This window comes from Crinia signifera, chromosome 4 (assembly GCF_055691185.1).
Source record: "Crinia signifera chromosome 4, ASM5569118v1, whole genome shotgun sequence".
NCBI classification, from domain to species: domain Eukaryota; kingdom Metazoa; phylum Chordata; class Amphibia; order Anura; family Myobatrachidae; genus Crinia; species Crinia signifera.
Genome location: NC_139220.1, coordinates 209,256,844 through 209,270,028, shown reverse-complemented (window position 1 = coordinate 209,270,028; position 13,185 = coordinate 209,256,844). Strand labels below are relative to the sequence as shown.

The window sequence follows — 13,185 nt, the reverse complement described above, 5'->3', positions numbered from 1 at the left end:
TGGCCAATAAAGATGATTCTGATTCTGAATGGGTGCCACAAACTGCTCGGTAGATTCTAGTGATCTGATATTGCAGCAGGCATTACCTACAGCAACTCCAACCACATATGTATTAGGACCCCAGTGCAGGAGCACATGTGACTGTACACATTTTTGGGTTAGTCCTAGTCTGTTATACAGAACTCGTGGAATCTGTCTTTCCCTTGGAAACTGGGGTTTCAGGGTGACAACAATGCAAGTTCTGAGTTGTGGGAGTGCCCTGGGATTATGGAGGGTGTGTGTGTGTGTTGCTATCCAGGAACACTGACAGCAGAGGTAATGACAAGTGTTGGGATCCCCTCTGTTGCCACTGTACTTCTTATATTGGGATTGTTTCTCTTGTGGGAAAACACTCCGGTACAGAGATTTTGCCTGGAATATAGGGCCATAAAGAAACCATACATTGATGCCAAACCTTGTCTGTAAGCTATTTGCAGTCTTACAAGTTCATTTTGAGTTGCCCATATGTTCTGGTACATAACCAGCCCCTGTGTCTATACTAGTACCTTGTATGGTTAGGAGCCACCGCTTTAACACAATAAACTTCCCCAGCCTATGTCAGGCCGGTGTAGTCACTCACAATACAACATATCTAATCACAGGGTCAGTGGGTAGTGACACACAAGCTGTAGCTTAACCCATAAACAACTGATTACAGTAACATCTGACCAGGGATTTTCTGCATAATCCAGCTGTGTGTGTTCTGTGACTGTATTTGTAGAGCACAGTGGACAGGATAAGCATGCAAACACCAAACAGCTCGACATGGACCTCCTCGCAGGCCCTGCGGCCCTTACTAGACACAGTAACAAAAGTAAAGGTACAAAGCATACATAAGTGTACATGATCAGCCACATACATCGAGAGATAGAAGAATGATATATAGTGCTTGGTAACCTTGTATACAAATGGAGGAAGCTCCCTATTTTATATGTACAGTACCTCACAATGCGGGACGCGGTGCGGACCACACTCACATCCTCCATTAGTGTTTACTGAGCCAGGTTTTTATTGTGAATAAAATTAAAATGAGATCACTCAAGGACAGGATTAGTTCACATAGGAGAGGATCAGATCATAGCAGGAGAGTTCTGCGCAAAGCACTAAATCATTACATTCATCACAAAGCTAAAGATAAGAGGTCTTGGACAGTGTCATCATGATACGCAGAGGGGAGACACTTCATTTACTTCTTGCAACAGAAATACTGTATATTGGATCAATTTATTAATGTATACCACCTGCCTGAAGATGGCCCAGAATGTTGCACAATCACCATGGTGTGATCAGCCTCTTTATTATCTATGAATGGAGACTGCTGGGCCCAATACCTCTCTATGCGGGTGCCGGATGACACTCCGACGGGAAGGGGATCCCAACAGTTAGTATCCCAATGTGGGATCCCGTCTACCAGTGTTCAGACAGGGGGGGTCCCGACTCACAGGGGCTATTCTCCCTTGTGGGGGTCCTCAATCCCCAAAGAGGGAGAATAGAATCTGTGGCAAGCGTAGCGATCCACCAAGCCAGCAGCTTTGATGCTTCTCACAGAGTCTGGTATGTATCTAAGCACTGCAGGGCGCTAGAATGAACACACTAACATATGTATAGCCCAGCCTGGTATTCAGGAGCCCTTCAATATAGCAGCAACATAAGGCATCACGAACTTCAATAAAGCAGTTTATTGTCTCTCTCTATCTATCTATCTATCTATCTATATATATATATATATATATATATATATATATATATATATATATATATATATATATAGATAGAGATAGAGATCGATATCCCAATGTACAGCACTCATCAGGACTTGTTCCATGGGCTAAATAAACAGACAGGAGCCATTTGCTTACAGCAACGTTTCGGGGATTTATTTCCCCGTCCTCAGGCTGATCATACAAGGAACAAGTCCTGATGAGTGCGGTACATTGGGATATCTGTAGGACATATTAATACCTGCACCTGGGCAGATGAAATTGAATGGTGGGTGCCGGCATATCGAAGCATTATACACACACACACACACATATATATATATATATATATATGAAAAGGTGAGAAACCGTGCTCTCTAGTGTATTGACTAGGTAGTCAGAGAAGTTTGGGGTGATGCAAGTGACCCCATAAGTTGCGGTATGCATATTACTTATCTTCTTTGATTGACTACGTGGTTAAAACACTAGAGCGCGCTATTTATCACATTTTCATGAATACATAACAAAAACTTTTCAACAATCTTATTTGAGAATAGATAGCTGCCAATCAATGATTGGGAAGTCTATTTAAGACTTCACTGCAAAGCACAGACACCTTTTGGACTAAGGGCCCAATTCAGAACTGCTCACTAGCTTGCGTATATTCGCTGGCTAGTGAGCAGGTTAACACCGCCCCACTGAACGCATGGCCCCCATCAGCCATATCCGCTCCATATGCTGCAAGCGAATGTGTACGCTTACATATACGCTCACATGCGCTCGCACAGAGGTACACACCGTTGTAGGAAATGTTCAGTTTCTTGGCAATTTCTCAATGGAATAGCCTAAATTTCTAAGAACAAGAATAGACCGTTGAGTTTCACATATAAGTTCTCTTTTTCTGGGCATTTGGAGAGTATAATTGAACCCACAAACATGATGCTCCAGATACTCAACTAGCTCAAAGGAAGGCTAGTTTTATAGCTTCTCTAACGAGCAAACACATTTCCAGCTGTGCCAACATAATTACACAAGGGTTTTCACCAACCATTAATCTTCTAATGCGATTAGCAAACACAATGTACCATTAGAACATTGGAGTGATGGTCGCTGGAAATGGGCCTCTATACACCTATGTAGATATTCTTTTAAAAACCAGGCTTTCCAGCTAGGATAGTCATTTGCCACATTAACAATGTATACAGTGTATTTCTGATTAATTTTATGTTATCTTCATTGAAAAAGTGCTTTTCTTTAAAAAATAAAATAAGGAAATTTCTAAGTGACCCCAGACTTTTGAATGGTAGTGTATATACTATTATTATTAACAGTTTCTCATATAGCACAGATATTACGCAGCACTTTACAGATAATATATGAACATTTACATCAGTCCCTGCCCCAGTGGAGCTTACAATCTATATTCCCTAACACATGTACACACACGCATATTCACTCTTGGGTTAATTTTTGCTGGAAGACAATTAACCTACCAATATATTTTTCGGATTGTAGGAAGAAATCGGAGCACCCAGCGGAAAACCTACGCAAGTACAGGGAGAATATACAAACTCCGTACAGTTAGAACATGTGTTCGGTTTATTAATAGTCACAAGCAGCAGAGGCTCCTACCTCAGTGCAGGAGGGAGGCTTCTGCTGGCCACAGTGATGCCCCCCCCCCCCCCAACTGCTGGTCCCTGCTGCTGTCAACCCTGCCATGGTCATGGGCATCCTCGGTACTGTGCATGCCCCCCATTTCTATGTGCTGGATCGCTAGCTGTCCAGAGAAGCTAAATCACGGTCCCAGCGCCTGCACACAGCAGATGACAGGCACCGGGACTGTCGCATGAGCAGTATAGGCCTCGGTACTGCACATCTGCATACCCTGGATTCTATGGGCTGCAGCCAAAGCAGCCCATAGAGGCATCCCAGAGAGAGGGAAAAATCTCCCAATGGGACTGCCTTGAGTGACTGGCTGGACTTCCAATATGAAGGCACAGCTAGTCACAGTGAAGCCAGTGTAGTCTCAGAATTCACTTATTCAGGGCACAGTGAGGGATTTTACCTGGGGGACTGCAGTCCTGCAGCCCATAGGTAAAATCCTCCACTGGTCACATGGATAGTTTGTGCAGTAAACACTAAACACTAATGGTATGCACACTACCTCTACCTCTACACTACAGTGTCGTTAAATGATAATCTGAAAGATAGCATGAGAAGGCAGAGAACAGCAAGAATAGGAATATTAAGGGCGTAATAAGATGACATTGTTGATTAGGGAACAAAAGAAATGGTTGAAGTCTGCTCCTTTACATATCAGAGAATGATGAAGAAAAGCCCCAAATTGTGAATCCATCCTTAGAGAACATGATGCATAAGCTAAAAATAAAAGATTAAAATCCCTTTTGCCATGTGCGTAATCCTTCTCTTAACATTATTGCTTTTAGTAGTACTGCCTCCTAAGGAGCTTTTCCAAACATGCCTTGCACACATGATGTATTATATGTAGAGTTAGGAAGAATAGGATTAAAGAATCTAAACTGACAGCTTGGTGGAAAAAAATGATAGATTGAAATTATGATCTCCTAAACCTAGCAGAGATATATGACACTGTATTTCTTGTATTAGTACATAGCATCATCTGGGAAATTTGTCTCCCGTTTAACTGATGTTTTATCAATGGCGTGCTACCAGTGGGGTCATAGAACTTGGCTTTTGGGATGTCAAAATTGTGATAAACGACAGATACTAGAAAGTGTGTCTGCAGTTGTACTTCAGCAAACAATCTCCACTCAGTCATAAACTGGCAGCCAATAAGCCTGCAGTGTATTACTAGCACAGTGTACGGTCATAATACAGAGATCCCGCTAGAAGTGGGGCCGCCGTTACTGATTTGATGTTATTTAGGGCTAACCAGCTCTATGTTACACCTCCTGAAGAAGGGAGGGGATGAAGAAGTTGACACTAGTGTCTGAGACAAGTAAAGCAAGATCAGTGTCTATAAGCTTATCACCCCCTTTGGTATTTTCTCAGATTTCTATTTTCTTACATCATGGGAACAAAATGGATTTATTCCCACAGTCTTAGCATTGATCATAAACAAAATAAGCTCTAATTGAAAAAATTAAAATTCTAAATGAATAATAAATGGAAAAAAATAAAGAATGAATTGACTACATAGGAATCCACCCCTTGGTTTAATACATGGTAGAAGCAGCTTTAGACAAGAAGAGTAAAGCCTTGACTAGGTGGGAAATGTACTAAGATGGGAGTTCTATTTCACATGGGATGTTGCTATGGGCAAGCAATCAGATACTATATTATCTTCTGGAAGGTGCTAAAAAAAATAAGTAGTAGTATCTGATTGGTTGCCCATAGGGGATGCAGTCAACTGGAATCCTGAAACTTTCTCCCTCCGTGGGTGTCCACGACACCCATAGAGGGAGAATAAAATAGCGTGCCGAGTGTAGCGAGGCACCGGGCCCGCTGCGTGGCGAGCACAGTGAGCCCGCAAGGGGGGGCGCTCCACGTCCCCCCCCATGTCGGGATTTCGGCGGTCGGGATTCCAGTGTCGGGATTCCGACCGCCGGCATTACATATCTGATCCGCCCATAGCAACATCCCACGTGAAATAGAATCCTAGTAAATTTCCCCCTAGATATCTGAATTACTGGGGAAAGAATAACAATTTTAAAAAGCTCTTTAGTGAACACTTCCTACTGCTGCTAATTCTGTGGCACAGACTTTTCCTTCTTATCCGCTAATAGGATATCCCCTGTAAAATATACTCATATTGTGACTGCAGTTCTTACAAAGAATCATGTTAAAAATACAAACAATACCATGGTGAAGCTTGAACTCTGCAGTAAATCTAGATGATGTGTAGTTGTGTTTGCATTCAACATTTACTTAAAATAAGAAATCTGTACAAGAAATAGTACTAGAAATTCTAAAAGTAGCCACCAGTATAAGGAATGTGACATGTTCTGGGTTCAGCTGCACATCTCCGTGAATAGTCTAAAGCCAATTCCTTCAGCAATCACTGCATCTGAGCCAGACAGGGCACTTCTGCCAGACATTCCTCATCATATGGCCTAGATTAAATCAACTCTCATAGATACGATTACAAAAATCCTTTTATAGTTACTTGAATTAAACATTATGATGTATATATATTTCTGACATCAATTTCAGCATAAGTCAGTGTTGGCTAATCTTGACACTCCAGCTGTTGTTGAACTACATATCCCAGCATGCCTTGCTACAGTTTTACTATTTGGCCATGCTTAAACTGATGCCGGGATGTGTAGTTCAACAACAGCTGGAGTGTCAAAGTTAGCCATCACAGGCTTAAGTGATTATGAAATACGAGAAAACGATCTACTGAAAGACTGATTTCAGCTGTATCAATTATATTAATAGTAGATGGCTGATTTTAGACTGCGTGTTTACTCACGTTCAGTAAATGTATGGTACTAACATGATCTGGTTCCTGCAGGATGGAGCGTGATGCAGTGTACACTCAACGCAAAGCAGAAAGAGCCACACTACGGACTCACTTCAGAGACAAATACCGCCTACCCAAGGTAAAGTAGCAAGTCATTTCTGAGACAGTGGGTCAGATTCTCTAATAAAATAGAGAGTGATAAACAGCCAGCCAATCAGCTCCTGCCTGACATTTTTCAAACTCTGTGACATGGCAGGTAGGAGCGGATTGGCTGGCTGTTTATCACTCTCCATTTTATCACTTTTGAAGCTTAGAGAATCTGGCCGATTGTCCGGAAACTTGGTGTCAACATGTAGATAACACTATACTATATTTATTTATTTTAAGTTTCTTATGCAGTGCAGCATATTCTGTTGCCTTTTACAAGTGGAAACAACAGCGATAAAACAAACTGGGTAATAACAGACTGACAGAGGTAGGAGGGCCCTGCATGCAAGCTTACAATCTATAGGGATAATAGGAGGGATACAGAAGGATATGATTCTGTAGCATCGCAGTCCCACCAGATTGTAAGACAGTCCTCAAGGAATGCTTGAAAGTTTGGAGGCTATAGGAGAGTCTTATTGTGTGTGCAAGGGCATACCATAGGGTGGTTGCTGCCTGACGAAATTCCAGCAATTGTGAATTGGATCGAGTAATAAATGTGGATGAGAGACACAGATCTTGTGCAGAGCGGAGAAGTCAGGTGGGATATATTTTGAGATAAGGGAAGAAATGTATGTCGGTGTAGTCAGAGTAATGGCTTTGTATGCGAGTAGAAGTATTTTATATTGAATACAGTAGAATTTAGGCAACCAATGGAGGGACTGATAGCGGAGGAGCAGACATTGAACATCTAGCCAGGAAAATCAGCCTTGCAGCTGCATTGAAAATGGATTGTAGTTGTGAGAGTCTTTTCTTATACTGTAATACTGGTAAGGAGACTATTGCATTAATCAGGATTAGAGTTTTTGTAGTGTCTTGTGTAATATAATGATAACATTTTGGATTTTTTTTTTTTAGATATATACTGTATAACATGATTTAGAGACAGATTGAACTGTCCTTTATTCAATGCATTCAGAGTCAAATAATGACACCTAGGCATCGAACTTGTGGGGTAAGATTGATTGTAGTGTTCTCAACAGTGATTAAGATATCAGGATGGTAACTTTTTTTTGGACTGGTGGGAATATAATTAATTCTGTTTTGGAAATGTTGTTTGTGGTGGTGAGATGACATCCAAGATGAAATGGCAGAAAGGCATTCAGAGACACTGAGCAATACTGGTGGTGACAAGGGGAAGATAGATAGAGAATAATCAGCATACAGATTATACTAAATACCGAAAGAGCGGAGTAGTTTGCCAAGAGAGGAGGTATAGGTTGAGAAAAGCAGAGGACCCAAAACTGAACCTTGTGGTACTCCATCAGATAGAGTGAAGGGGAGGCAGAATCAGAGAAGCGAACACTGAAAGAGCGACTAGATGGGTAGGATGAGAACCAAGAAAGGGCTGTGTTCTATGGATTGTAGTATTCGTATTAGAAGAGAGTGGTCAACAGTGTCAAAGGCAGCAAAGAGATCTAGAAGAAGATGTGAAAAAAAAAGAGAGAGAGAGAGAGGTGTTACAGATTTCTGTTAAATTTGGGATAAGCACAGGAGGTAGAGCTTTACTGACTTGTAAGGCTATACATCAAGAGGTAGAGGAGTAGTAGTATGAGAAGAGTGTATATACTTCATCTTCATTTGTGGGGTCAGATGAGGAGAAAGTGCCAAAAGGCTCAGGAAAGGAAACGAAAAAAGTCACTACCGAGGAAGAGTATGCCATACCATCTTGGATTTTATCAATCGTGTCCTTTAAGTAAGAAATAAGTTCTTGTGCACTGATAGTAGTTCATGGGGAGGGTAAAGTAACAGTGGTAGGCAGTCTTAAATGTGAGGCAGTCACTAGGTTTCTGAGATTTATGCCACTGATGTTCTTCTCTATGTGATAGTTTTTGTAGATGTCTTGTTAATTTAGAGTGCTACGGTTGGCATCTAAGCCTACTTGGATTAGGAGTAGCTGGAGGAACTGTTTGCAGTCTGGTTCAGGTGGAATACAGCTGTCTCAGGACAGGTAAGTGTAGAAGCAGTTGTTGTAGAGAGGAAGAAAGTTGTTAATAATTAATAGTGTTCATATTTTGGCAGGTTTGAGGAGGCTTGCATGCTCTCAGTTTTAGAGAGTTTGGAGTAAAGGAGGAGATTGAGAAGGTGATAACAGGGCCGGACTGGAACCAGAAATAGTCCCTGGCATTTTGAGCACACAGGCCCCCTGCAGCAGGCGGGACCCTTGCGCGGCTAAGCCGCACAGCAAAAAGGGGCGTGGCCTCATGGAAAGGAGGCTTGGCATCACAAAAAGGAGGCATTACACTGCCCATTACGCATTATGGAACACACCGTTATGCCCATTACACATTATGGAACACATTGTTATGCCCATTACACATTATGGAACACACCGTTATCCCCATTTCACATTATGCCGCTCATCGTAATGCCCATTCCACATTATGCATTCACACCGTAATGCCCATCACACCAAATGCTGCACACCGTAATTCCCATTATACAAAATGCTGCACACCATGATGCCCAATACACAAAATAATAATGGTAGTAGTAATGGTACTCGAAGCAGCTTCGCATTCCATACTGTCCCACCTGTTTACTGCACTCTGTTGGTGAAGGACTTTTAGCAGTACCTATCATCTCCCGTAATTCATCTGGTCAAGCTTTTAAACATGGTGCTCAAACTCAATGGCGCTCACTTCCACTCACAGTTTGACAGGCCCCCACTCTGGAATACTTAAAAAATAGACTCAAGAATTTCCTGTTTACACAAGCGTTTCAATAATTCCCTTAGGTATCACCATGTTCTTTGTGGTTTATGAAAAACTTTTCTGTACTTCATTGTTCCTGTACTGTAGTACGTTCATTCTATCAGTTAAGCGCTTTGAGACCTGTTGGAGAAAGAGCGATACATAAATAAAATTATTAAGAAGAGGGGCGTGAATAATGGAAGTAATAACGTGCACAGTAGTTAGTTGTAGGGAGAGTGTAGGATGAGTATCTATTGAAAATAATTCCATGACATGATATGAAAATGATTAGTTTGGTGAGCATGTTAAAAGGCTTAATTAACAATGAGAAGGTGAAATAGTAATATTAGTAGGTTCTACAATTACCTTTCCTTAATGTTGTCCAGGGCAAAATTAGGTGTTTGTACAAATCAACAGATATAAATACCAGTAATTGCAGGTAAAATGGAAAGTTTCTGCAAAATCTAATCCAGGGATTTCAGTGCTGAGAGTCCAGGATATTCAGTCAGGGATTGTATTTCGAGAAGGGAAGGTAAATTGTCCTTTGTTGTAGAAATGTCCTTCAGTGATCTTAATTATTGGTAGATTGTTCTCCTTCTGTTCTCATTTAGTTTAACACCGTATAACATTGAAGTTATGTTCTAAATCATGGGTCTTCAAACTGTGGCCCTCCAGATGTTGTGAAACTAAAAATCCCAGCATGCCTTGCCACAGTTTTGCTATAAAGGAGTGTTAAAGCTGTGGCAAGGCATGCTGGGATTTGTAGTTTCACAACATCTGGAGGGCCACAGTTTGAAGACCCATGTTTTAAATGAATGTAAACCTTTGAATAGATGGACACCAAGCCTACCTGAAATAGGTCTACAATGATTCCACCTAAATCCCAGTAAAATCCTCCCCAAACCAGGATTGCACCATCTATGATCTAACAGAGTCATGTCCTCTTCCTAAAAGTTAGGCGATAGCAGACATTCCGCTTTATCAACAACCCATCAAATGCATAGGCAAACAATTATAACAAAGATGAGTAGAGACAATCTGTATGGTATTGTAAAATCTTTTACCTTAAGACAAATTCAACAAGCACACATGAGGAGTAAAGGTCCATACACACTGGGCGACTATGCCCAGCTCATCGCCGGGCCATACACACTGGGCGGCTTTGAGCTGAAAGCCGCTCAAACCTGCTGTTTTGAGCGACTTTCAGCTCAAAGTCGCCCAGTGTGTATGGGCCTTAACACTCTGCACTGCAGAGGCTATATCTACATATATGCATTGCTCACAAACATATACTGTATGCTGAACTGCTCTTGAAGTTCCTTGCCATCTCCATTTTTTGGGCCTAATTCAGCATGCATCTCTACTCATAGAATTCACAGTGGACTGTGAGGAGAAAGCCGCTGCACAGACTAAAAAAAACGCTTGTAAAATTGTTAATAAATTGTGAATGGATCACCAACTGCTATTTATTCGCAATTCCCGAATAGGCTTCGTCGTCTGTCCAAACATCAGATGTGAGGTTTGAGCAGCACAGTAACGAGGACTCCCGACACCCTTTGCTGGCTCCGCCTCTTTCATGCGGGATGTCATGCACAGGGGGCAAGTCACCATCACCCAGAAACTACATCAATTTCCGGAGGGCCTCTGCAGTAGACAGTAGGGAGACGCTGTGGGAGCACTACTGGCTGCAGGGTGCTGTTCCATGCACCCTGCAAGCCAGAAGCAAAGGTAATGGGGTGTGCGACTGTGTACTCACAGATCCTCTGTGCGGCACAACGGTCACCCATACCCCAATTACGACATCGGGTTTGAGGCTTCCATTAATCTGTGACTGAGGCAGGCTAGGCTCCTCAAAAACACCTGGACACACCTTCATTTTTTCAAACACATCCAGAAAACCTCAGGTTTTTTTTATTAAGTTTCTTCTATAGCGCAAACATATTCCACAGCACTTTACAGAGAATATTTGACCATTCACATCAGTCTCTGCCCCAGTGGAGCTTACAAACAATCTATATTCCCTACCACATGTACACACACACACACACACACACACACACACACACACACACATTATAGGGTTAATTTTGTCAGGAGCCAAATAACCTACCAGTATATTTTTGGATTGTGGGAGGAAACTGGAGTACCCGGAGGAAACCCACGCAGGTACAGGGAGAATATAAAAACTCTGCAGTTAGAGCCATGGTGGGAATCAAACCCACGACCTCAGCGCTGTGAGGCAGTAATGTTAACCATTACACCATCTGTACTGCCCCAAGGCAGTAATTGATATAGCTTTATGTATGATGTTTGTTTGTGTCTCTCTCTAGAATGACACTGATGATTCGCAGATCCAGTTAGCTGGTGGTGACGTGGAGCTTCCCAAGGAGTTGGCAAAAATGATTGAAGAGGACAATGAAGAGGAGGAAGGGAAAACATCAGTTATTGGACAACTAACAAATATCCAGAATATTGACTTGGACTCAATTAAAGGAAAAGCCCAGTCTACTTTGGATGACCTGAAGCAGTCAGCTGAAAAGTGTACTGTCATGTGACTTTTCTTAAAGCCCCAGACTATCTCAGTTTGCTGACAGGCAGTGAGGTCATTTGAACTTCCTGTCCAGCTCTGAGATCTAGAAAGGCCAGCATTGGTTACTTACCATAAGATATGTTTTGGAGATAATATGACTTGAACAGTCAGGTTCAACTCAAGTTTTCCCAGCCAGACTCTAGATCACTTGGAAAAACTTAGTTCTTGAGCATGTGATCACCACATCTTGTGTAGTAAGGTGTTAACATTCCTGAGCTTTAAAACCTGAACAGATAGTTTCTATGGTAACTGAGCAATATTTGAAAGATGATCACATGGAGCATAAAATATGTATTGTGTTATATGTGCAAGTCTTCTCTTTTATGGCGTAAACACTAAAGTTGATCTATTTGTGGTGAGATGACTTATGTACAGCCTTTCTGGTGCACCAAATTTTCAGTACCTGAACTAACCTTTGTTAATGGTGCGCATATTGTAGCTATACTCATAACCCAATTCCTATTTTTCAATTTTAGCTGAGCCAAAAAAACAAACAAACCTTAAAACCTAAAATATTTAAAACATATTAAATAACTACTTACAGGTCTCAGGGCAGTGTCCATGAGAGATGCACATCTTGTATCCAGAAGAAGCAATAATTGGAATAAGAGATTTTTATTGGCAGACTTGGATGGTACTGTAGTGCTTGCTGTTTACTCAGTGTTATTGGACACACTCGATTTAAGCTCTGTACTCTGAGATGGAAAGAAATGTTCTTGTACAACATAATAAGGAAGTGGATGGTGTACTTCTACTACTAATATTATCGCTACATACTCAGTAACTTATAGCACAAAGGAGAGAAGTTAATCAAATAATAATAAGAGTTACGGCGTATGAAAGGTGAAGTGACTCAGGAAAAAAGCATAATGGGCATTATATGGCGTATTTTATACAAAATAATTTTAGGAACTTAAACCACATGCAATAGCATGGACCTCCCTGTGCAGACCATGTATCCTTATACTTTACATTAAGGCAACATATTCAATATATTGCAAAAATACTGTCACGTGGAAGGGGAGAACAGAGAATATGGAAGCTCACGCCCATGCTACTTATGACAAGACACTATGACCCAGTGATCTGATACCTTCCTGTGTGCCTCAGCGCTGCGTAGCGTGCTTGGTCTGTAGATGGATGTCTGGTTTGATTAGAACCGTAAGTCTTTGTAGTGGTTGTTTCTACTAGTAACCTCATTTCTAACTTGTTATTAAACAAACACTTTGGAAAACGGTGTGTTCTTTATTTATTTTTATTCTGAGCTGATCTGACCCATTAATATTGCATAGAGGGAAACGGCTCTACTTTGCCCCTGAGGCTGTGTCATTGGGCAACCTCACTGAACACAGGGGTACCCAGCAGCAGGTATCAGGAGTTCCCTTGGACAGGTCACAAAGAGGCCTCTGCTGCTGCTTTGATTTTAGTCTGAAACATTGATACATAGAATGTATCTTTGTTGACTTAATATTCTGGCTTCGTAGACCCTAATTATGATAAACTGTACAAATC

At 41.5% G+C, this 13,185-nt stretch overlaps 1 protein-coding gene across 1 annotated transcript in view; it reads left to right on the top strand.

The window, feature by feature from the left end:
• CPLX3 (complexin 3) overlaps positions 1–12,172 on the top strand; it is a 31,909-nt gene extending 19,737 nt beyond the window's left edge. Inside the window, exons 2-3 of the mRNA XM_083183665.1 lie at positions 6,238–6,325; positions 11,414–12,172. Coding sequence (XP_083039791.1) covers positions 6,238–6,325; positions 11,414–11,638 — 313 coding nt within the window. The 3' untranslated portion in view covers positions 11,639–12,172. The remainder of the gene's footprint in view (positions 1–6,237; positions 6,326–11,413) is intronic.
• Positions 12,173–13,185: the final 1,013 nt, after the last annotated feature.